Raw genomic sequence first — 23,188 nt, 5'->3', positions numbered from 1 at the left:
TTGCAATTCACTATACTAGAATGTAGATTGTGAGCCATTCATGTATCCACATTAGGGTGCCCAGAAAAAATGATCCCCTACTCCACAAGCAAAAATTGTTTTTTTTGGGTTATTTTAAGCATCTGTGCAAATTTTGAGCGAAATTGGTAGAGATTAACCCATTGATACCCGAGCCTAAAGTTGGTAAAAAAAGTATTCCATACAAAAATGATTTTTTTAAATCGCTAATAACTTTTCAGGATCGAGTTTTACAGCTTTGGTGTGTTCTACAAAGTTGTAAAGCATTAAATTTTCAATAAGAATCTCACGTTTGGGAATATTTGGATAGAAGTAGCGCACCGTGCAGACCAAACCGTAAGAAAATTGGGTTTTCCATACATTTTTTCGATTTTTCCCATACAAACTTCACCTTCGAGTATCAATGGGTAAATGTTGACCGATTTTGCTCATATTTGGCCCAGAGTCTTAAAATAGCCCAAGGAACAATATTCAGCTTGTGGAGCGAGGTTTTGAGGAAAATTCCCATATTCTGGGCACCCTAATCCACATTCATAAAGGGTTATTGAAAAAGTGAAATTTGCTTAAATTTTTAAGAAAATCTTCTATTTTTCTTCCTATTACCCTATTTCAGGTAAACGGTAAAAACTATTCGGAAAAAAGTAAGACTGAAAAAAACGGAGAAAAAAATCACTTCCTTTTAAGATGCAAAGACATTTAATGTTTGATTTTTGCGAAAATTTTGCAATTTATCGAGTTTATTTTTCAAAAGTTTCTATGGTTGTCTAAGTCTGAAAATATGATTTTTGAAAAGTTCTGCAAGTTTACTTTAAATTTGTCTAAGAAACACAAAATGAGGAAGAAACGGGAATATTGTATTATTTGTTTTTACTCAAATAGTAGGGGAGAGTGGGGAGACTTGATCCCCGGGGACACTTGAATCAAGCCTGTATCTCGTCAGCATGTGGGTAAAACAATTAGCTTTGTTCTAGAAAGTTGTGCGAAATTAACTTAAACTCATTGTAGAAAACAAAGAAAAAAATTAAAAAATGTTTAGATTCAGTTACACACATTTTTCTAAAACGAGCTGCAAAAAACTTCCAAGAGATCTTTTTTTCTTTGTATTGATATGTATAGAAAACACTCAAAAATTATTCAAAAAAATATTTTTTATACATGAATTGTTTGATAAACTTATCAACTCCAAAACCCTTACGCATTTGATGTTAAATTTATCGTCATACTATTTTTACAATCAATTATTTAAAAAAGTGCGTTTAGGGAGACTTGATCCCTGCATTTTTACAGTCACTGGAATCAGCCTCAAGATTAATTAATTGAGCTGGGTTTTCATACATAGTTTCCTTTAGTATAGTTGTACACAACTTACTGCAGTTTGAACCTTTTTTCAAAAGTTTCGTAAACAAAAATTTCCAGCTTTTGTAAACATGCTTAATTTTGATCTAAAAAATAATATTTTAAGTTTTTAAATATTTAACATACTAAACTTGTTATATTTTGAACACAAACGTACAGGTTTTATGTGAAATTGCTGTAACTTATAGAAAATTAAAAGTTTGGATGAATAAGAAACATTTTGCTTAAGATTTCTTCAAAATGTTGAAAGGGGGATCAAGTTACCCCTAACATTTTTAAAATGCCGGTTTAAAATATTTTTTTAAAACGCTTGGCATGATTCGAAGAGTTCATCTGATGAAATACCCTTATTAGCCAAACATAGATGATTGTTCAAGCTTTCAATTCATGCAAAAATTTATAGTTTTGTGAGAAATTGACAGAGTTATGTGCGATACAAAAAAGGGGATCAAGTCTCCCCACTCTCCCCTACACGGTTTTCAAATGATCAGTAGTGCGGTGCCTGTATGGACGCGCAGTCCTGTTTTTTCGTGTTATGTTCCGTCTCTTTTGTGTCGCTGTTCGAGTGCATGGGGTGATTGGCCATTAAAATTAAATAATAGCATCATTAGTGTTGTGCTTTTCGGGACGCGCAGTTCTGTTTTTTTACCTTCTTTTTTCATTGTTTTTTTTTTCACTCGCGTTCGTTGGCCGATGAGTTTTTTTGTGTTGTTCTCTTTTTATAGTTTTCTATAAAAACGTATCTATTTTTTTGAGACTAGCAAGTCGTATTGCTGGATTAAGCCCTTTCTATATCATCGATGATTGGAAGGCACGCCGTCGAATATTTTTAAGGCTTATGATATAAAATCATTTCAATAAATGGAGCCCTTCCTACATCACCGTTGATCGGAAGGCACGCCGACGGAGAATTTCTGGAGAATCGCGGTCGAATTAATACTATATTTAAATCCCTAGATAGCAATCTTTCCGCAGCCGGCTGCCTAAGATTTTTAAAATTTCAACCGATAAACAAATTGCTTATGGTCGCATCACCTACCACAGTGAATCCTGACCTCATACCCATTTTACTAACCCCTCAACACTCATGTGATACTTTGTCGGAGACGCAGCCGATTTAGCGGTCCCATCACTCAAGTATCGGACTAACATTCCCATCCACTTCCCGTGTCTTACCTCTGGTCGTGGCCGGCGTCGGTATTGATCAGCATGATAGGGACCTTTGAAAATTGCGAAGGGGTGATGATTGGTTCCTACTTTTCATCTGTGGTCCACGGAGCAATGTTTGGGGGTCCTGGTCAATAACGAAGTAGCAGCTACGGGTAGACACCAATGCTATGCTATGCTAAATTTGTCAGATGTCAACAAAATAAAATAGCTAACTATTCTCTAATCTGTACTTTGAGAACGGAACATCTGAGGACCAAGTCTTTGGAAAAGTTGAAAGGCTTGACGTTTGAATGGAAAAACTTCAAATAAAAAATTCAATCAGAACAGCTATTTTTTTTATCGTAATTAGGCCTCAAAACAACCTCCTAAAATTTGGGATCAGTTCTACAGACCCGTCTTTTTGCAACGCAACTTTTGTATGGAAATTTGTATAAAAAATCATCTTTATTGTTTTTTTTTAATTATTTTAAAATTTTCTGCCATTTCAATAACTTATACATCGAGAAGATAGGACCAAACTTTCTCAACTTGAACGCAATGGTTTGAGTTTTTCAGTTGACAGAAAAAAATGAAATTACAAAAATCAAACAACAAGTGATCGCTCCCAAATTTTATGGGGTTGTTTCGAGGCCTGATTGTGATTAGTAAATTGCTGTTCTTCATATCACCCTTTTTCAGGTAAACGTAAATAATATTCGAAAAAAATGGAAAGCTGAAAAAACGGTGAAAAAAATTAATTCTTTTAAAGATGCAAAGCCGGATTGGAAATAAAAAAGTACTGATAAAAAAGATTGAAAATGTCCACTTAATGTTTGATTTTCGCAAAAAAAAACTAAATTTATCGAGTTTATTTTTTTTCAAAATTGCCCATGGTTTTCCAAGTCTGAAAATTTGATTTTTGAAAAGTTCAACAAGTTTCCTATAAATTTGTCTAAGAAACACAACAAGAGAAAGAAACAGGAAATATTGTATTATTTGTTTTCACTCAAATAGTACACGATTTTCTAATGACGATATCTTAGCAAATATTGAACCGATCTAAAAAGTCAAAAAGTGAATCTTTAGTGATTTTTCTGATCATTTCAATATTTTTTTTTTTAAACACAATACTTGCATTTGAAAATGGCCCATTGTTACAACTTAAGGCAAACTGAAATGTATTTTTTTTTTTATTTGGTAAATTCAAAATTCATGTGGATTAACTCAGAAAACGATGAACTTTATCATAATTTCTGTTAAGTACTTTTTGATTTCAAATCCGATTTTGCATCCAAAAAAATAATGAATTCTTCTAATCACTTTTTCAGTTTTCCAAAGATTATTATTTAAATATTGACATCACTGCCAACTACTTTAGCCTTTGCTGGGTTGAAGCTTAAGAGTTGTCTATTTATTTATTCCTAAAACATATATATATATTTTTTTTTGCTTTATTGTTTGTGTTAGAATGTGAAATCAATAATTTGTATTTCTTTTAAGAATGTTTGTATGGACAGCTGACCAATTTGTATGGTAAATGGTATGGACGAACCAATGACGCAACATTTTGCGTCACTCAATGGCTTCTTTGGAAATAAAAAAGGAGATACAAAGTTGAAAGCGATTAATAAATAGAAAAATGTTTGCTGAAATTTTAGAAAATTGAAATATTTTTCGTTTTGTGATGTATAATATTAGCAATCTAAATTTCAAGTTTTATCCACAAAATTACATGTTTGTTGATCTTTTTTTATGCGGTTTACATGTTCTAGTGATTTTTTATTTGGTGATTTTTTAATATATATTTTTAAATATTCAAATAAACGAAAAATCAAACAGAGAAAAAACTCGTAAAACTTTAATATTCGATTCATTTCAACAGAAAGTCATATTTTTAGTCGACATTATCTTAGAAAAAATCAATCCCCGTAATCGTGAATAGTGTTCATGAATTTGAGAGCCACGAAGGAATTTATGTCTGGGACCCGTTGTGTGGGGGTAAGCGTGATTACCTCTCACCCAGTCGGCCTGGGTTCGATCCCAGAAGGTCCCGGTGGCATTTTTCGAGACGAGATTTGTCTGATCACGCCTTCCGTCGGACGGGGAAGTAAATGTTGGCCCCGGTCTAACCTGTAGGCAGTTGGACTCATAATCCAAAGGTCGTCAATTCTTATCCCAGGGTGGATGGAGGCTAAGGTGTAAAAAGGGGTTTGCAATTGCCTCAACAATCAAGCCTTCGGACACCTAGTTTCGAATAGAAATCTCGCAACCGAGAACGCCAAGGCAATGCTGTAGAGCGAATAATTTGATTTGAAGGAATCTATTCATGAGTATGGTGCATTTGCACTATAAACGTTGGTATCTTTCGCTCTCGCGAGAAAAATTTCTCTCCCTCGAGTTCTCGCCGCGAGTCTCGAGCTGCCGAGAGAATCTCACCGATTGCCCGTGCTCTCCTCTGCTCGCGAACGGGCTTTCTCGCGAGCCAGAATTGCCCGTTCGCGAGAAACAAAAAAAAAACAACACAACGATTGAAGTTACACCTCTATACCATCGCCTGGTTCGCATTCATAAGCCTGATAAAAAAATTGCTAGCTTGGGACGAACGGCTAGCCCGAGGCGCTCGCGAGCGCTCACGGCGAGAGCGAGAACGCGAACGAAAATGCAAGCGCGAGCGTTAAGAGAAAAGCACTGCAAGTTCTCTTCCTCGCTCGCGAGCGAGAAATGTTTTCCTTCTTCTCGCTCGAATTCCAACACTGCCTGAAATCCATCTAAAATCCCTTCGCCATGGCAGAATTTACCATTCTCCTAGGACCTAGAATAAACCATTCTCTGGAATGAAACGTTTCCTAGAACTGTTTTTTTTTTTTGTTATTTTACCAAAACAAGAGTAATTGTTTTGATAATAATGAAGCTTAGAGAGATTCTTCCTTCTTCTCATAAGGTTTAAAGATATCATGAAGAAATATTAATTTATACGAGAGTTATGAAACTCAACGAGATTCACTTTTCTTTTTCATTAAATTTGAGGTTTGAAGATACCAAAAACAAGGGTTAATCTAAAAAAAACATTTTGCGTTACGTAATAAAAACACTCTCCCAAAGAGTTCTGTGACACAACTGTCAATGTCATTTAACTTTAATAACAACCTTAGCATCCTTGAAAATTGCATCGAGTATGGTTTGCTCTAGTGCAATGTATAATGCATTTATAGGTACTATACAGGAAAGGGTGAATCTTAGTATCGAAATTGATAAATTTGATTTTTTCCAAAAGCATAACTTTGGAAACAAAATAAGATTTAAATTATACAAATTTCAGAAAAGTAAATATGGACTAGCAAATCAAATTAAAGCAACAATCCCCGGCACATCCCAGAATAGAATCATGTTCTTGATGCACAATTGCTGTTTCCGGAAGTGCACACTTGAGGTTGAACGCAACCCCTCAACCTCTTCCGACTACCTCCCATACCGATTTGCTCCCCAGCGCAATGACGTCGATGTGCCTGGGCTTTCCTGGAATGTCCCTTCCCATCCCTCTCTCGCTGTCCAACCCGAGAAAATTGGATGCACTTTCCCGACCACAAGCACCAGGAAACACTTACGAGTGGGCCTAATTGAGCAGTGAGAAGCTTAAAGTTGCCGCAATCCGGGCGTAAAAAGGCCTGAATGTAGGCAATTTCAAGCGTATTTCGCAATTCTGCGTGGGTGCACTTTTTGCACCTGTCTCACGATTTGCAGCACAAACAACGATTGAAATATTTAATGTGCCCTGGCCACCCTTGCAGGCTAGGAATGTAAATTTGCTCGAAACATTGATTAAAGAGGGCACTGGCGGTGCATATAAAGTGCTGCTTTGCCGTTCTGGAAAGCAGTTTCATTCCTACAAAGTAGAATTAAATCACCTGTCGCAGACCGAGCGGCTAGAGTGCCGTTGACACAATTGATCGCGACTAGGTGATGCATAAAAGTGCATCATTTGTGGTCGGTGAAGATTGGAATCCATAGTAGAACTCAGTTTTTCAGTTTTTGAAGAAGAAGTCGCCAATTTCGATGCAAAAGCCTTTGTCAAATGTTCTAAAATTACATATTCATTTGGCTGAAAATTTTGAATATTTTTCCGGAGATATTGCGTGTTCTCCCTATAAGAGTTCAAACAATGCGTTTCACTATTTTTGCCATTTTTGCTTACGAAACCCAGGTCACGTCACCGCGTCAACCCCACAAGACTGCACCGGCTATGTCGGCAGATTGCATTCCACCAGCCCAGATGCATCACAAATCGCTACATTTGAATACAACCGCCATCGTTGCTTTGGGACGCGCCACACGTGTGTCTCATCAACGACTTATCTGCGTCGTTCCGTCTCCAAAGGTGCGCGCGATCGGTTCAATTGTCTCCTTCGAGATAATTAGTTTCGATGTTACCTTTTGTGTCCTTTAGTGTGTTTATGTTGAGTTGTCTCATCAGAAACATAAGCAACTTTACGTCACTTTGATTGAACCATTTGCATTTTGATGCAGTTACCTCACCTCAGACTTGGAGGGCCACAACAACAAATTGGCACGCACGCATTCCGTGCGATTGTACGCGGGAGGGTCGTGATCTCGCGCGATGACAATGATCCAGGTGACATCACATTCTTGCGTGTGGTACTCATAGGCGAACGGCAATCTTTGTGACAGTTGGATTTTTTTTGTGATATTGGATGGCAATGTCCTTCGGACATTCAACTTCCAAAAATTCCTCCAACTCCAAGCGATACTGACTTGAGGATACCGCGGAGAATTTCCCTTATCCCCTCTGTGGCTCTTACGGCTTTTTGAAAACTCTTCAGAGATTAAAAAAAACTCTAGAAATCAAGAATACACCCAAAACTCAGAGTCTAGAGAATCGTTCCCTAAAAATAATTGAAAGCTCAAGCCCAAAATCGAAAGAATAATGTTATCAACTCACACCATCATAACTTTTTATTTTATTTAAATTTTTGTATTTTTTAATCCAGCTGAAACTTTTTTGGTGCCTTCGGTATGCCCAAAGAAGCCATTTTGTATCATTAGTTTGTCTATATAATTTTCCATACAAATTTGGCAGCTGTCCATACAAAAATGATGCATAAAAATTCAAAAATCTGTATCTTTTGAAGGATTTTTTTGATCGATTTGGTGTCTTCGGCAAAGTTGTAGGTATGGATAAGGACTACACTGAAAAAAATGATACACGGTAAATTTTTTTTGGTGATTTTTAATTTCACTTTTTGTCACTAAAACTTGATTTGCAAAAAAAACATAATTTTTATTTTTCAAAACAAATTTGAAATCAAAAAGTACTTTAGTGCAATTTTGATAATGTGCACCGTTTTCAAGTTAAAGCCAGGTAACATCATTGAAAATAGTCGCAGATTTCATTTTTTTAAATAGGTGCACGTGTTTGCCCCAACGATGCCAGATTATTTGATGAAAGATCTGTATTTTCTTAAATATAAATCTGTATTTTATCTGTATCATGTCGAATTCGGAGCCATGGAAGACATTTTTAAATTTTGAACAGTAGATTTAGGCTTTTTAATCATATTAAAGTTTAATTCAATCACTAAATTGTTGATATTTTCAAATATAGTTATTTTAAAAAAATCTGTATATACAGATTTTTGTGATTTTTGGGATCGAAAAATCTGTCAAATACAAGTTTATCTGTATATCTGGCATGGCTGGTTTGCCCACTTTTGTAAAAATATTTTTCTACAATATTTTCAAAAAAATTAAATCAAGACTAACATTTCAAAAGGACGTAATTGGCTTAAAAAATAAAAAAATAAAATTGAAATCACAAGTATTCGCATTTGACTGAAAAAAGTGTTCTAAAATGCATTTTACACCTGCCCTATTGTTTTGCCATCATTAGTTTTAAGAAGATTTTTTTTTTGCCGAAAAAGAACTTTTTGCACTGCTGTGTAACGGAATTTCTCAAAAATTGAAAATATTTTTAGATGAACTTAAACATGTTAAAAAGGTACTTTAAAATATTTTCAGCAGATTGCACTCAAAGTTTAGTTAAAAAAATTTAGTTTTTAAAAATATTTTGTACCCCCTAATTTTTCGGACCGGCTTGAAGGGATGGGGGGCGACATAAACTTTGAAAGATATTTGCAACGGCCTTATTCATATTCAAATTAGATTTTTTGTAATCAGTTATTCTCTACGAAAACAGTTTTTATTTTATGATTTTGATTTTTTTTTCTCAATTTTTTACAGCTGTCCATGCAAAAATGGCATTTAATCAAAAATCTGTATATCGTGATTAAATTTTTCGATTGATTTGGTTTCTTTAGTAGAGTTGTAAGTTTTAGTAAGTTTTTTTTTTATTTTTTTCTGATATATTTTTAAGGGGACCGAAAATGACATCTTTCAAGATATTTTAGGGTATGGCAATAGCAAAAGTTATTTGACCGACTGAATGATATGTGTTTAGGCTGGTACAAATTTTATTTAAAGTTTTTGTCTCCCCCCCCCCCCTCCCCCCTTCAATGTTGGCCAAAAAAATCAGGAGGTAAAAAAAATATTTTTTCAAAAAGCTTTTTATAATCATTTTAAGCATGTTCAGGTTGATTTAAACATCTTTGGAATTTTCAAAAATTGTCGATGTTTATTATCGCAAAAAGTTTTTTTTTGCTAAAATTTTTGTTTTCGTCAAATCTTACATTTTTTGAAAACTAATGATTGCAAAACAACTGTACTAGTGTAAAATGCATTTTAAAACACTGTTTCCTTGCAAATGTTGAATCTATGGCTTGTTATTTCAATATTATTTTTTTATTTTTTTTTTCATCGTTTGGTAATTTTAAAATGCCGAACATCGGGTATTTTCTTATAAATTCAAACTATTTCTATTGTTCACGTCAACAACAATTGAATAGAGACAAAATAATCATCTTTGATGATTTGATAGCACCAGTTCAGATTTTGTTAGTTTTAGTTGCAATTCAAATCCTAAAATTAAAAAGAAATATCTTAAACCGAATCTTCATGGGTCGCAAAGTGATGCCTCAATTCTAAGCAGCGCCATACTGTGGCAGTAACTTGAACCAACACGTAATAATTTACGCGCCATCTGTTGGCTGTTCCCCGAAAGTCTTTCTACTCTCAGAGAGACGCTGAACAACGAAGGAGAGATCAAAACAAATAAACGCAAAAACATACGGCAAAACACCGGCAAGAGCATGTTTCTCAGCTGAGAGGGAGTTTTATTGAGAGGGTTGAAGATGGGAGGAGAGCATAAATTCTGGTAAATTAGGGTTACCTCTCATATATTTTTATCTTGGCTTTTTTTATTTTTTTCAATTAAAAAATAATGTTTGATTTGAGTAGAACTGCGTATCTAAGTAAGGTTCTCAAAGCAAAGAAACTTTAATTTTTCAACATTTTAGAAACAAAATTTATTTCAGCAACTTTTTTCTCATTCAACCAGACGATATCTGCATTCCCACTCGTTCAGCTGTTTTTCAAATTGATCACAACCGCTGAATAGTCATTTCCAGCGAAATAAGGTGAGCTGACTCCGAAGCTGACTCCTGACTCAACTCTCTCGGCTGGCGCTCTGCAATTCCATGCGTCAGACACTCGAGTGTTGTACAATTGGGATTCGAACTCTTTGCCTTGCCATACCTTGTCGTTGACTGTCTGCGTCGCCCACCACTACAAATAGTGATGACGTGAACCACCCCCCTTCAGCACCCCTGTCCTCCTAGCGACCCTCAGGTGAAAGAGTTGAAACCTAACCTCAACCAGCCCACGACGGACAACGGAATGGAAGTGGACTGGACTGGGCTGGGAGGTTCGCAGTTCGAGCTCTCTGGTTCTTCTGGCTGAGGCTGACTGACCGGCAAAAGAGAACACCGGCTCGGGATACTGTAGCGAAAACGTAAACCTGATTCGGAGGAAATCTCCTAGCAGGGAGAATTAAATTCTTTATAGATTTATTTTCTATGCTTTTGCGAGTTGACTTTACCTTAGTTTCTTTGGTTTGGATGAACTTTATCTATACATTCCTTGTGTCAAATGGAGCAATTTTGCATTACTACTTCTGGCCTTACAAAATTGGTGTGTGAATATTCGAAAATCTTGAGACCGAATTTTCTTATCGATTTTGATATCTTCCGCAAAACTGTAGGTTTTAATCAAATTTTTCTAAAATTTTCTGAAAAAATCTTATTTTGTTTTTATTTAACTTTGGATAACTAAAAGTTTTATAACTAAGATGAGTATTTTTTTTTTAAATATGTTTTAGCGGAGGGAAAATGCATCTCTTACACTTGAATTATTAACCCTTAAAGGATGTGTACTACCGGAGCAACATGATGATCTTTGGAAAAAAAAATCCAACATATTACCTTAAAAAATTTCATAATTTATTTTGAAACGAAAAACAATATTTAAATCCGTAATGATGAAGAGTTACAAGTCAAACCCATAGTTGCAAAATAAATATCCTTATCTGGCTATCCTTATTTAAGAGATTTTAGTTTTGCTCTAAATGACTCCAACACAAAGTACATACGTAACAACATCAATTTTATTCATCGAAAGTAAGTAGAGTGACATACAATTGTGTTTGTTGTCATGGTTTTTTTTAGCAAAAGCTTTATTTGAGTACAGTTCAGACTCAATAATCCAAAGTTTTGATTATCCGAAAATATCCGATCCGAAGTCTCAGCTCTAGTTTGTATGGGACATCGGATAATCGAATAACGAACAAAAAAATGTATATATTTCTTTTCTTACTTTTAACATCGAATTCAAAATCTGCGACCCAATATTAGTCAAATTTGAACAGTTGATAGCAGATTTAATTACAGAATGATTTTTTCAATAACACCGCCATATTTTATTGAAAAATTCTAAATCAATATCCGAAGTGAAATTTTTCCAAGGCCTTTGGATAATCGAGTCTGAACTGTATTTCAAAAAGTTTGGCAAAATAATTTTCAGCAGTTTTTTTTTATCACGTTTTAATGATTCTTTGTGAAACGTTCTTTCGAATCTTATTAGAAGTTTGTGTATTAAATAAAAAATGTAAAAAATGAGTAATAAAGAAAAATCAATCTTCACATTGCATAACCCTCGAAATGTACAATGAAAGCTTTTCAATGGACAATGGACATTTACAATCATTTATCTGCAGGGTGACGAACAATATCTTCAAAATAAGTTCTAAATTTGTGATTTTTTTTTTTGACAGCTGCTTCCAGAACGCCAATTAAAATTGCATGGATTGTTAAATAAAAAAAAACAGTTTAATTTCACTGAGGAGCAATTTGTAAAAAGATTTTTACAGAGTTATTTCATTGCTTTCGCGAAATCACTAACATTTTTTCGATAAAGTGCACTGTTATCTAGTTGTAAACATTTTCAGGTCTAAATATCGAAAAATATTAAATTTGTTGCAAATTGAAAATGTTTCATAAAAATTTATCAACCTTAAAAATCTGTTTGGAAAGCTCAGAAAATATCCTCCAACTTCTCTGGTTTCAGGATTATTTCTTTTCTTTAAATATAAAATTTGCTGCAGTTAAATATATTTAACAGGCTCCACTGCAAAAATATATTCGAAAGGCTGAGGAAATTTCCTACACTTCCGTTTTTTTGACTTTATTGCAGATATTGAGCTTCTTATATTGAAATTGTGTTAAAATGAGTCTAACTCAGGGTCATCTTAAACGATTGGTTCGATTTGCAATGATGAAAATAGAAATATTTTGAAATTTTGGCCTTGTTAAGGTCTAAACGTGGTACTTTATTGAGAAAATTGTTGATAATTTTTTTATGGCAAATTAGGTTCCATTCAAAATTGGTCCGAAAAACCAGAGGGGCAATATTACTTTCAAAATATTTAAAATTTCTATTTTAATAGAAGTCTTATCAACTGAAAACAATTTAAAATTCATTTTTCTGCAAATAAAAAAACATCAATTTTGAAACAACAAGCCATAGTTTCAACATTTACATGAAAAAAGTGTTTTAAAATGCATTTTACACTAGTACAATTGTTTTGCAATCATTAGTTTTCAAAAAATGTAAGATTTGACGAAAACAAAAAAAAACAAAAAAAAATACATTTTGCGATAATAAACATCGTCAATTTTCAAAAAAATCATTTTTTTTAAATCAACTCAAACATGATAAAAATGGTTGAAAACGAAGCTGGTAGCACTTAAATTTCTATTGAAATTTTGAAATATTTTGAAAACAAACATTTTTTGCCGCCTGATTTTTCGGGCCAACTTTGAAGGGGCGGGGGGGGGGACAAAAACTTTTAATATAATGTTGTACTAGCCTTATATTTTTCAAAAATAATAACAGATCCCTATATCGATCAAAAAAAAAAAGTTGCTTAGAACTTTAAGAGTTGCTTATTTATAAAGCCGTCACCAAAACCTACAATTTTTCGGAAATTCAATTGCATATTTTAAAAATAGTTTTTTTTAAATAATGAAAACACGTTTATCACAACCCCTTTCCCGTCATTCAAGTCTCGAAACGTCAACCTTGACAGCGAAACGAGAGATAGAGGTAAAAAACATACCTTTCGTGTATTCCGTAAACGTATCTCTGCTCTGCGAGCACCACATTTTTTGGACTCTCTTCCTCTCTCTCCCATCTCTGCCCACCACAAATGACCACAGGAATCCCTCCACCCGCGCTTCTTCGTAACCTGAAATTCACCTGAAGGCTCAACCACTCCCGAAAGATAGAGAGAGAGAGCCCAATGTGGTTCGCGAGGGTTAATCAACACACCGAAATAAAAAAAAAAGAGCGCTCACAGAAAGAAAACAAAACAAGAAGATCAACTTGTTGCTGCCGGGCTGAGCAGAGCCCAACAACACCAACAACAACAACAACCAAACGAGACTCTTGCTGAGCTGAGCCTCGCGCGCACTCCGTGGGCTTCTGCAGGTCGCTGGTTTAGTCTAGCTTGGGATTCTGATCCGGTCGGGTTCGATTCTCGCAGTTTCGCGTGGCATTACGGAGTCATCGAGTGAGTTGGGCGCGAGTGCGGTAGCAATTCAGGGGCCAGCACCACCAGCCGAAAGCCGCAGGATACGGCCAGTTGTTGTTGGTTTTGAGGTTGTTGTTGTGGTTGGTAGTGGTGGTGCCGGTTGGTTGGTGCCACATGGCCCTCATGTGTGCGGTTTTTTCGGTTGTCGAGGTTGTTCGATGGGTTGGCGGCGACGACGGCGATGACGACGTGAATGAGAGTAGTGTGGCAGCGAGAGTGGAGTGAAATGGGGAATTACCAGTGCTGAAAGAAGGGTGAAGAAGGGAGGCTTCCCGAGCAGCTGAGGATGGAAGAATTGTGATAAAATTAAATTTTTATGAGTTTGGAAAAATAATTTGGATTTACAAAGTTGGTTGAAAAAACTGTTTTTTTTATGAAAACCTATAAATTCATAGATTTTTTTAAATATTCCAACTATATCATTTACCCAGATAAAAAAAATATAAAAACTAGATTTCTCATTTTTTTCATTTTCTTTCAACATTTTTTCTAACTTTCAAAGTTAATTAAAATTTAAAGTAAAAATCAATATATAAAATTCATACTTTCAAAGTGTCATATATTCCTCAATAAAAATTAGTTCGAATCGGAGAAAAAAACTGCAGTATCGGATTCTTTGGACAATTTAACCCTAACAACAGTGTTGAGTTCTGTTGAGTTATAACATTCAATCATGACATTTTCAAATGAAACATTCAAAAGTGAAAGTAATTTAAAAAAACGGATTAAATTTAATTTTCACACTTTTAGGCTATAATTTGTAAGAAAAACAGTGACTGTCAAAGACTCTTATACCGTAACAGATTTGACTAAAAATTGGCACAGTTACTATTTTCTACCTAAAGAATCAAGCCATAGAGTATTTCTTGAGATTCTCCAAAATTTTAAATTTTTCTTGTCACCCTATTACTCATGGTCTTGCAATAACTCAGCAACCAACAGTCAACATTGAGAATTTAATGGATTCCTATAAGGCTGGTACTATTACCCCCCACCCCTCCGACCTCTCCCCTTTCAAAGTTGGGTCAAAATCAGGGGAAAAAATATTTTTTTCGAAAAAGTTGAAATTTTCAATGGAAATTTCATTTCATCCCGTAAGTTTAGAACCATGTGCAGTGTTTTTCAAAGCACATTAACACACTGGTGTTCTCATTTTTTTTTTATGATCTGTGAACAAATTTTTTTTAAAGAATATAGAACCGAAAAAATGAAATAAAGCCCTAAGAGGCACATTTGACTTAGGCAATTGCAAATATTTATGGAATCATTTTTTAGAGTGATTTCAACATTTTAATGAAAATAGATGAGCAATTAATTTAAAACTATTGGCATGATTGAACTTGTTTTATTTTGCACCTTGACAAGTTTTTTTTTTGTGGCTTTAAAAATAGTTTTCGTATAAACTTAGATTTTTTCAAAAGTAACTTTAGAAAGACAATTTTGATATGGTGTACAATCGTATGTTAACATATTTTCTTAAAACATTGAAACCTTGGCTTGTAATTTGTATACCTATTTATTATTTTGTGCCCCCCCCTTTCCCATGATTTTGGCCATAGTCTCGAGATAATTAAGTTTTGATAATATGTAGGTACACAGAAGAGGCTTGATAAAAAACCAACTTGATACTAAAAATTGATTTTTTTTTTTTTGAGAGCAGTATTAATCTTGAGAAATTTAACTTTAGTACACATTTTAGTTTCAAGTCGTAATTTTGGACAAATATGATGTTTTTGCTGTATTTTTCAAAAATTGCAAACGACAAAATAATTTAAGCAAATTTTATGCTGCAATTTAGATAAATTATTGATGTTCTTAAACATTTGAAGTGTCCTGATATATATTTCATTTAATGTGGCATAAATTGTTACCGAGACGGTGTATTTTTCCGCGAACATTAAGATATAATAATACTGTTTTTCATGAGTTAAAACACATTTTCGATGAGTTTCGTCAAATTTGATATACAGTCCAGACTCGATTATCCCCCTCGACCTCAGAAAATTTTTACTTCGGATACTCGAATCACGATTTTTTTTTCGTTGTCTATTTTTTTATTGTTGAGCTTAGGTATGACCCCTAAACTACGCTAAAATGATTTAGAATTTTTAAATTCAAGATGGCGGCCAAAATGGCGATGACGCATTATTGAAAAAAATGAATTTTATTTTTTAATAGGCAATAAACAACTCAAATTTGACTCAAACTTTCTGTTAAAAACAAGAAAATGAAAAAAATACGAATACAATTTTTTTTTTCGTGATTCGATTATCCAAAGTCCCATACAAACCTTCGGATAATCGAGTCTGGACTGTAAATATCATGTTTCAAAACATATTATTATCATTACAATTATCTAAGCCGGTGGTGTTCATCATGTGAAAAAGATTTAATCCAGATATGTGGGAGAAAATTACTTGCTATTTTACTAAACTGGTTGTATCACTTCCTATATTGAATGAAAACCCATCAACTTGGTAAACCTCGTTGAACGACTCGTGCTGAAAAAATCTTATTTTTGCAACTTGTTGCATAAACTACTATTTGAGAACCTACTTGGTAAAAACAAGATTTTAAATGAATTACTCTAAGTTCAGCAATGCTCAAATACTTATTCGGGCAATATGTTGCTGTAATTCATTAAAAATAGTACAATCTCTCTAAAAATAGTACAAAATTAGAGGTCGAATATTGGTCAAATATGTAATTTAGAGTTTCCCAAGGCATAATAATAAGATATTTTATTCATGACTTCCAGAGACTTTTCTGAAGAAATATCTTATAAAATAGAAATATAGCTTCGAAAAAAAAGTTGCTGCGACACAAAAAAGAACCCTTCTTTCAAAGTGCCATATAGTAGACCTGCCGATTTTATTATAGTTTGCTCTACGAAACACACCGTTTGCATTCATTTCCTATGTCACTCAAAAAAAGGAGTTGGCGTAAACGTGAACAGAGTTCATGCCAACGGGAACTAGGAAGAAAACTGTTCAACTTTCATAGTGCAATTTTGAATTTTGCTCCCTAAACAGTTTTCTTTGTGTAAATATGGGTATTCGGCGCCGTCGCTCCGTGCCATACTTTCATACACTTAGGAGCCCAGGGCGGCGAAGTCCTTGTAGATAAAAGGAAGACACTAGTGGTTGGTACTAGCAATGGTGGCCGACAGCTATAAAGTCAACTTCGTTTTTTCGTTCCCGTTGGCATGAACTATGTTCACGTTTACGCGAACTCATTTTTTTGCATGTATCCGTTCCAAAATTCCGACATTTTAAGTTTTAAGTTAAACGTTGGATCACCTCCGTGTACGCACGAGTGCAAGCAGCAGTCAAGTGCTCAGTGCTCCATCGTTTTTTCGAAATTTTTCGCCGTAATTTACCGTGATTAGCCGCGAGTTTGCTCCAACAGCATGCCAAGGGCCGGCCGTGGCCGTGGCAGTTCGAGTGCGGCCTCGAAAAACCCGCGAAGTTCGTCTACCGGCCGTGTGCAAAAAGGTAAACAAACCAACGCCGCGTCGTCCGCCATCGCGCCGGGGAGTGTGTGCGCCAAAGGATTTGACCCCAAGTTATTACACCCTAATTACCGTGTCCAGGGCCGCAGCCCTATAAGGCTCCGTTCAGCTACTTCCGGCAATCTGTCGACCGATGGCGCTTCAACATCCGCCAACATTCCCACTAGTAACAAGTTCGCGAGACTGAGTGACGAGGAAAGCAGCTACAACAACACCGACGGTAGCACTACCGACGACGACGACGACCATGGTCGTGCACGGAAGAAAGTGATTTCGCCAAAAAAAGTAATTACTCCAAAGGAACGACGACCACCACCAATTTTCGTTTTGGACACGTTGGCGGACGATGTTGACGAGCAGCTGGAAGGCCTCGTGTACTGCCTCAAAATAGGTAAATCGTCAGTACAAGTGTTCACGTTTGACCAAAAGAACTTCGACCTGGTTGTGGAGAAATTGAAGCGGAAAAGCTTCAAGTTCTACACATTCGACCCCGTGCAGAAGACAGCTGTTAAGGTCGTCTTGCAGGGGTATCAAGACCGCCCGATCTCCGTCCTCAAGGAGCACCTCTCGGGTGTCGGAATAACGCCGCGTGACATAAAAGTCCTCTCGCGGAAGACAACAGTAACAGGTACACACACACTGTACCTGTTGTACTTCGACCGCGGCACCGTCAAAATTCAAGACCTGCGGCGGACTAAGGCGTTGGACGGTTTTTGGGTAAACTGGCGGTTTTACTCCAAAAATCCGACGGACGCAGCGCAATGTCACCGTTGCCAGAAATTCGGCCACGGCTCGCGGAACTGCAACCTCCAGCCCCGCTGCGTGAAGTGCGGTGAGTCACACCTCTCGGAGGTGTGCGCACTGCCACGAAAGGCGGACTTGGGGGAAAACGCAGAACAAACCAAGCCGCGCGTAAAGTGCGCGAACTGCGGCGGTAACCATACCGGTAATTACCGCGGATGCGTCGCGCGCAAGTCCTACCTCGAGGAGCAGGAAAAGAGGAAGAAGAAAGCAGCAGCGTCCCACCCTCCTCAGCGAAGTACGAGTGCAGCCGTTCCTGCAGCTGGCCAGCGAACGGTTCCAGCGGACAACTCAGCGTTCCCTCCTGGCTGGGGGCGATCGTTTGCCAGCGTGGTCGCTGCCGGCAGCGGCAATGCGGCCCAGCAAGAAGTGACCGGGGAAGATCTCTTTACCCTGCCGGAGTTCTTTGCTCTCGCGGGGGAGATGATGACGCGGTTTCGGAGCTGCCGTAACAAGGCGGAGCAATTTCTAGCCCTCGGGGAATTAATGATTAAGCACATCTATAAAGGATAAAAAACTGTGATCTAGTTTTAAGCTTTCTCTATTTCTATCCCCTTTTCCTAGCAAGTTTAGTAAGTTTTTTTTTCTTAATTTTTCTTACTCTTGGCAACACCTTTATTTACAAGCAATAACTGTTCCAAAATGGATTATGATGTAACACACAGCTGAAAGGAACTCCAAAACTCTGTTTTGTACCTCAAAAGAACTTATTGTATCTGATTATTCACCAATAAAACCGAATTTGAATTTGAATTTGAAGTTAAACGTTGATGTCCATATCAGTAATGTTTTTGAAATTCACTTGAATATGCCCAAATTAGACTCTAAATAAGTAACGAATTCTATTCAGAATGCCATGTATTTTTTCAAAGAATCTCATGAAAAGATTTTTTAAAGTAAAAATATTATCAAGTTGTCTAAATAAAGTGTGTTTGACTAAACGATACAAAAATTTGAAGTTGAACTTTAAACATACAGAAAAAGTGTAACTTCTAACTGTTTTCGAATACTTTTCAAACCGCCCCAATTTCCGTCACTCCCTTCTGCTCGGGACCTTCCAGAGAGCACCACCGGGCACTTGGCACCACACACGGATCGCGCTCGAAGAGTACTCCACTCACAGCCAGCGCGCACACACCAAAGCAAGCACAAGCAAAGTGGGCAATCAAACACGCGACGACGTCGACGTCAGTGAGCGCGACGCCACTTCTCCGTGCAGTTAAGTTGTACTCACGCGCGTATTTGTACGAGCCAAGTTTTTGACGTTTTCCCCCGCCCGAAACGCGCCGCAGATGTTTTTATTCGAATTTTGAACGCGATTCGATTAGGGTCGTTTACGATTTAGTTGTTTAAATTGGTTTGTTAATTTTTCTGTGTTTAATTTTTGTTTAGTCGAAGCCAGTTGAAGATTATTTTAAGAAGTGTTTTTTGTAGTGCAAGTGTGTTAACGAGAGCGGTTAATGCTCCAAGAAAATCCAGGTGTATTTGTTATCAAAGTCAGTGAGTGTCGTGTAATCGCAAAGTGTAAACAAATCTTCAAGGTGTATACGAAAAATCAGTGCCTCCATCGTCGTTGCAACACACCTTGATATAAAAGTTTGTTAAAAAAAATTTAAGGAAGAAAGAATCAAAACAGGATACGCTATGCTGACCCTCTCGCACAGTGGTGATGATCTGGCCAAATCGCTGGGTGTCCTCACCATTAGCCGGACGCCAAAGGAGCACTTCTCCGATAAGGTGAGCAACAGTGTCAACATTTCTTGTTTTTTTTTCTACTTTTTCTTCTTTTTGTGTTGCTGTTATTGTTACAGAGTAGTAGGGGGAGAATTGTTATCAGTGAACATCGGTAGGGTGTTGTCTCTGGCTATATGGTACAGGGAGTGCCACGCAAAGCGTGTTGTATGCTAAATTAGGTGGCACCTCGTGAACCCTTTAGTGGCGCGGTGAAAGTGGGGGGTTTGACTATAATTAGCTACTTTAGTCATATTTGGAACAAGTGTTATCAAGATCAAGGTTGAATTTGAACATTTTATTTACAGGGGGTAAAAAAGACTGTGCATAACGATTGTTTTTAACTTTCCAACAAATTTAATAAAAAATAAATTATTCCAGCAAAAAATAATAATAATTATTCTTTCCCCAAAAAATTATACTCCATGATTTCAAGGATAACTTTCAAATAAATTATCATTCTCTGTCAACTCACACAGCAGCTGCCCCAACTTTTCAAGATTCGTGAAGCTTAGCTCCAAGAGGTTAGGGGGTCAGAAATCCGAGGTCCATTTGTTGATGTTACGTGACGGAGGGATGGTAGAAATCTTTAATTTTCCGGAATTTTCACTTAGACAAGTATTTTAATGTTTTATAGCGCGAAATGGCGTACTCAAAATTCTGAAACAACTTAGCTTTCATGAAAAAAGTTTTTAATAAACTAGCATTTCTCGTTACTTGTCTTTAAAAATCACCAGAAATACCATTTATTTACTTCTAGTGGCTGCAATTACCCAGAGAGTACATTTACTATATTTCGAACAATAAAACATAAAAAATTTCCTTTCTTCAATCAATTTTTTTAAGGGGATTTATATTATGTTTTTTTTGCACAGTAGCATAACTATACATAACAATGTATAGGTCATTTTTTATAGAAATCGTTCTAGCCTTTTTCTTCTACCAAAAATTGCTTTATTTTCTTAAGGATTCTTGATTTTCAAGTTTTAGGGACATGTTTAGTCTTAATGTTTATTTTAATCATTTGAACTGTGTCAACTCAAATTTTTTATTAATTGAGTTTCAAATTTTATGTAAAAAGTTTATAAAAATAAGCTTCAATTCAAGCTGTATTTTTTTGTTCAAATATTCAAATTTATATTCAAACTTGATGCAGTATGAAATGCATTTCCGTGCACTTGAAATCATTTTTAGCTTGTTTGGGCTTGTTTTTGCCGTCGTAGACTCACCTTCATTTATACCTATCGACCCAGAATCTTAAACTGAGCAATTGTCTGTGCGTATGTATGTGTGTTTGTATGTGCGTGTAGATTTTCATGGAAGTCAACATTCTTGCCAAGGTTTTTCAGCTTGGGAGGTTTTATTTGATCCGGTTTAGTGTCCCATAGATCGCTATTGATTTTTTAAAGATCTGGCAAACCTGTCCTGAGATACGTTCACTTTAGAGTGCCATTTTAAGCTTTTTTGACAACGGATCTTAGTAATTTTGATCAAAACGATGTCCATGCGACTCATTGTTGGATAGATTAAAAAAACACTTTCCAATGAAATATATAGTTTCAAAATCTGGCAACCCTGCCTCGAGATATGGCCACTTAAATGATATTTATGTACTTTTTGCCTTTCTTACAAAAGAAAGGTTTAAGGTTTGCTTTTAGAAAAAACGCTTTTCTCAGAAATCTAAAAAAATTCGTACACGGCGAGGATTCGTCCCAGGAAAAAATCCTATTACTAAATTGAAGGTTCAGATGCGCTTTTTCGATTGAATTTTGGCCCGAAACTCGGAACTCAAAGTCTGATTTTTGAGAGCTCTTTTTCTGAAATACATGAGCGATGTCTGTATCCGCTCTTAAAAATTTGTGTCTTCCATCACTGGAAAACCGCTCGTAAAACCCACAATTTTTATAATTCAGATCTGTAGCCGTGGAGTCGGAGACGAACATTTTATTTTTCGATTCACAATTTTCGACCAGTAAATGTGGTCAAAGCCATTTTTAGAGGTATTTTTGGACTATTTTACAGATAACACTATCAAATTGAAAGAATTCAGTTTCAAACAAAAAGCCATTCGAAAACATGCGTTATAAACTGCTTGGGCCCAAAATTTGAAGCTTTTCCAAAATGTATTTCCAGAGATATAGCCGTTTTAGTGTTTTTCGTCATATTTTTACCCTATTTTTTCTTATTAAATTTTTGGTTTTATACAGAATCATATACTGAACATCAAATTCAAAGTCCCGGCTCGTTCTCGCTCGAAAGATCGACAAGTCGTCAAGTCGAAGCATAAACGCCAGCACATTTACGCTTGCGCGTTTAACGCTGTGCGTGTAAGTGTGCTTTCTGGCTTCTCATAATAGATCGACAAAGTGCAATATCGATACATATTTTTTTCAAGTTAATCATAGACTAACATTAAAGACTGAGTACCCTTTTTTTCTAATAATGTCAATCCAATAAGTTTTTCTTAATTAAATATAATTATCTTGCGACCCATAATCTACCTCTGAACTAAAAAAAAATGAAATTCGAGGTTTAGCCTTAAAAGACTCGAAGCTTTAGGTCAAATTCTCACTGGGTGGTATCATTATGTTTCTGAAAAATTAATTGCACCAATATATTTTTCGGAGTTTCATCACTTTGTAAGAAAGGCTCTATTTCACCTCTGGTGATATTAAATCGATTTTTTGAGGCCAGATCTCATTTAAATGTATGTAAACTATGTTCAGATCGTTAGTTAGTTCGAGTTCAAAATATTGAAGATCTGGCAACCCTGTCCCATGTTATGACCACTTCAGTGATATTTATGTACTATTTTTATTCCGGACCTTAAAAATTGATGAAATTTGCATCCAAACCCATAAAATTACTAGTTGTTGATAAAGAGTGAGAATGGCATCAACCACATAGGTGGATTAACACCTAAACTCCCATGCTCGAGAAAAAGGGGGAATTTCCATACAAATTCCCCCTTTTTCTTGAGCTTGGGAGTTTAGGTGTTATGTTAGTTTTTTCTTATATTAGTTAAATTTCCAGGTATAACATTAATTAATTTTTAATTAACGAAAAAAAGCAAACCTTCTGATACTGTTTCAGTCTACTTCATTTGAATTGATATTACCGAGACTGACCGAATAAAAAATGATATAATTTAAGATAGCTGTTTGGAGAGAATGAAGATTCTCAATTGAAGAATTGGAAATCGTAATCTGGAGTTTCAAATGCATTTTGTTTGTTGCTATTTTTTTAAAGCTTACTTAATTCCGTGTAATCACAATCTGATTATGATTTTAGTTCAGTGTTATAATTCTCAACAGAAATTCAAGATTCAAACTTCGTTTATTCAATATCAAATAAATTTAACTTTAATTTTATTCTCTACTTAGTTTTTTTATTTTGCAAAATGAAAATTGCAAATTAAAATGTTATTTTCAACTTTAAAAATTAGCCACATTCTAGATTTCTAGAATATTATTATTTTTCAAGACCCGTAGAATTCTCACGAAATTGATGATTTGATGTGATGGTCCCCGTGAAACTCAGCCTATGTGATGATTATACTTAAATTA

At 35.7% G+C, this 23,188-nt stretch overlaps 1 protein-coding gene across 1 annotated transcript in view; it reads left to right on the top strand.

The window, feature by feature from the left end:
- The first annotated feature begins 19,174 nt into the window (after window positions 1-19,174).
- Window positions 19,175-23,188, top strand: part of LOC120415778 (four and a half LIM domains protein 2) — a 306,724-nt gene continuing 302,710 nt past the window's right edge. Inside the window, exon 1 of the mRNA XM_039577402.2 lies at window positions 19,175-19,628. Coding sequence (XP_039433336.1) covers window positions 19,536-19,628 — 93 coding nt within the window. The 5' untranslated portion in view covers window positions 19,175-19,535. The remainder of the gene's footprint in view (window positions 19,629-23,188) is intronic.

Source organism: Culex pipiens, chromosome 3 (assembly GCF_016801865.2).
Source record: "Culex pipiens pallens isolate TS chromosome 3, TS_CPP_V2, whole genome shotgun sequence".
NCBI classification, from domain to species: Eukaryota; Metazoa; Arthropoda; class Insecta; order Diptera; family Culicidae; genus Culex; species Culex pipiens.
Note: the sequence above shows the minus strand (reverse complement) of the source record. Positions and strands in the feature narration are given on the sequence as shown.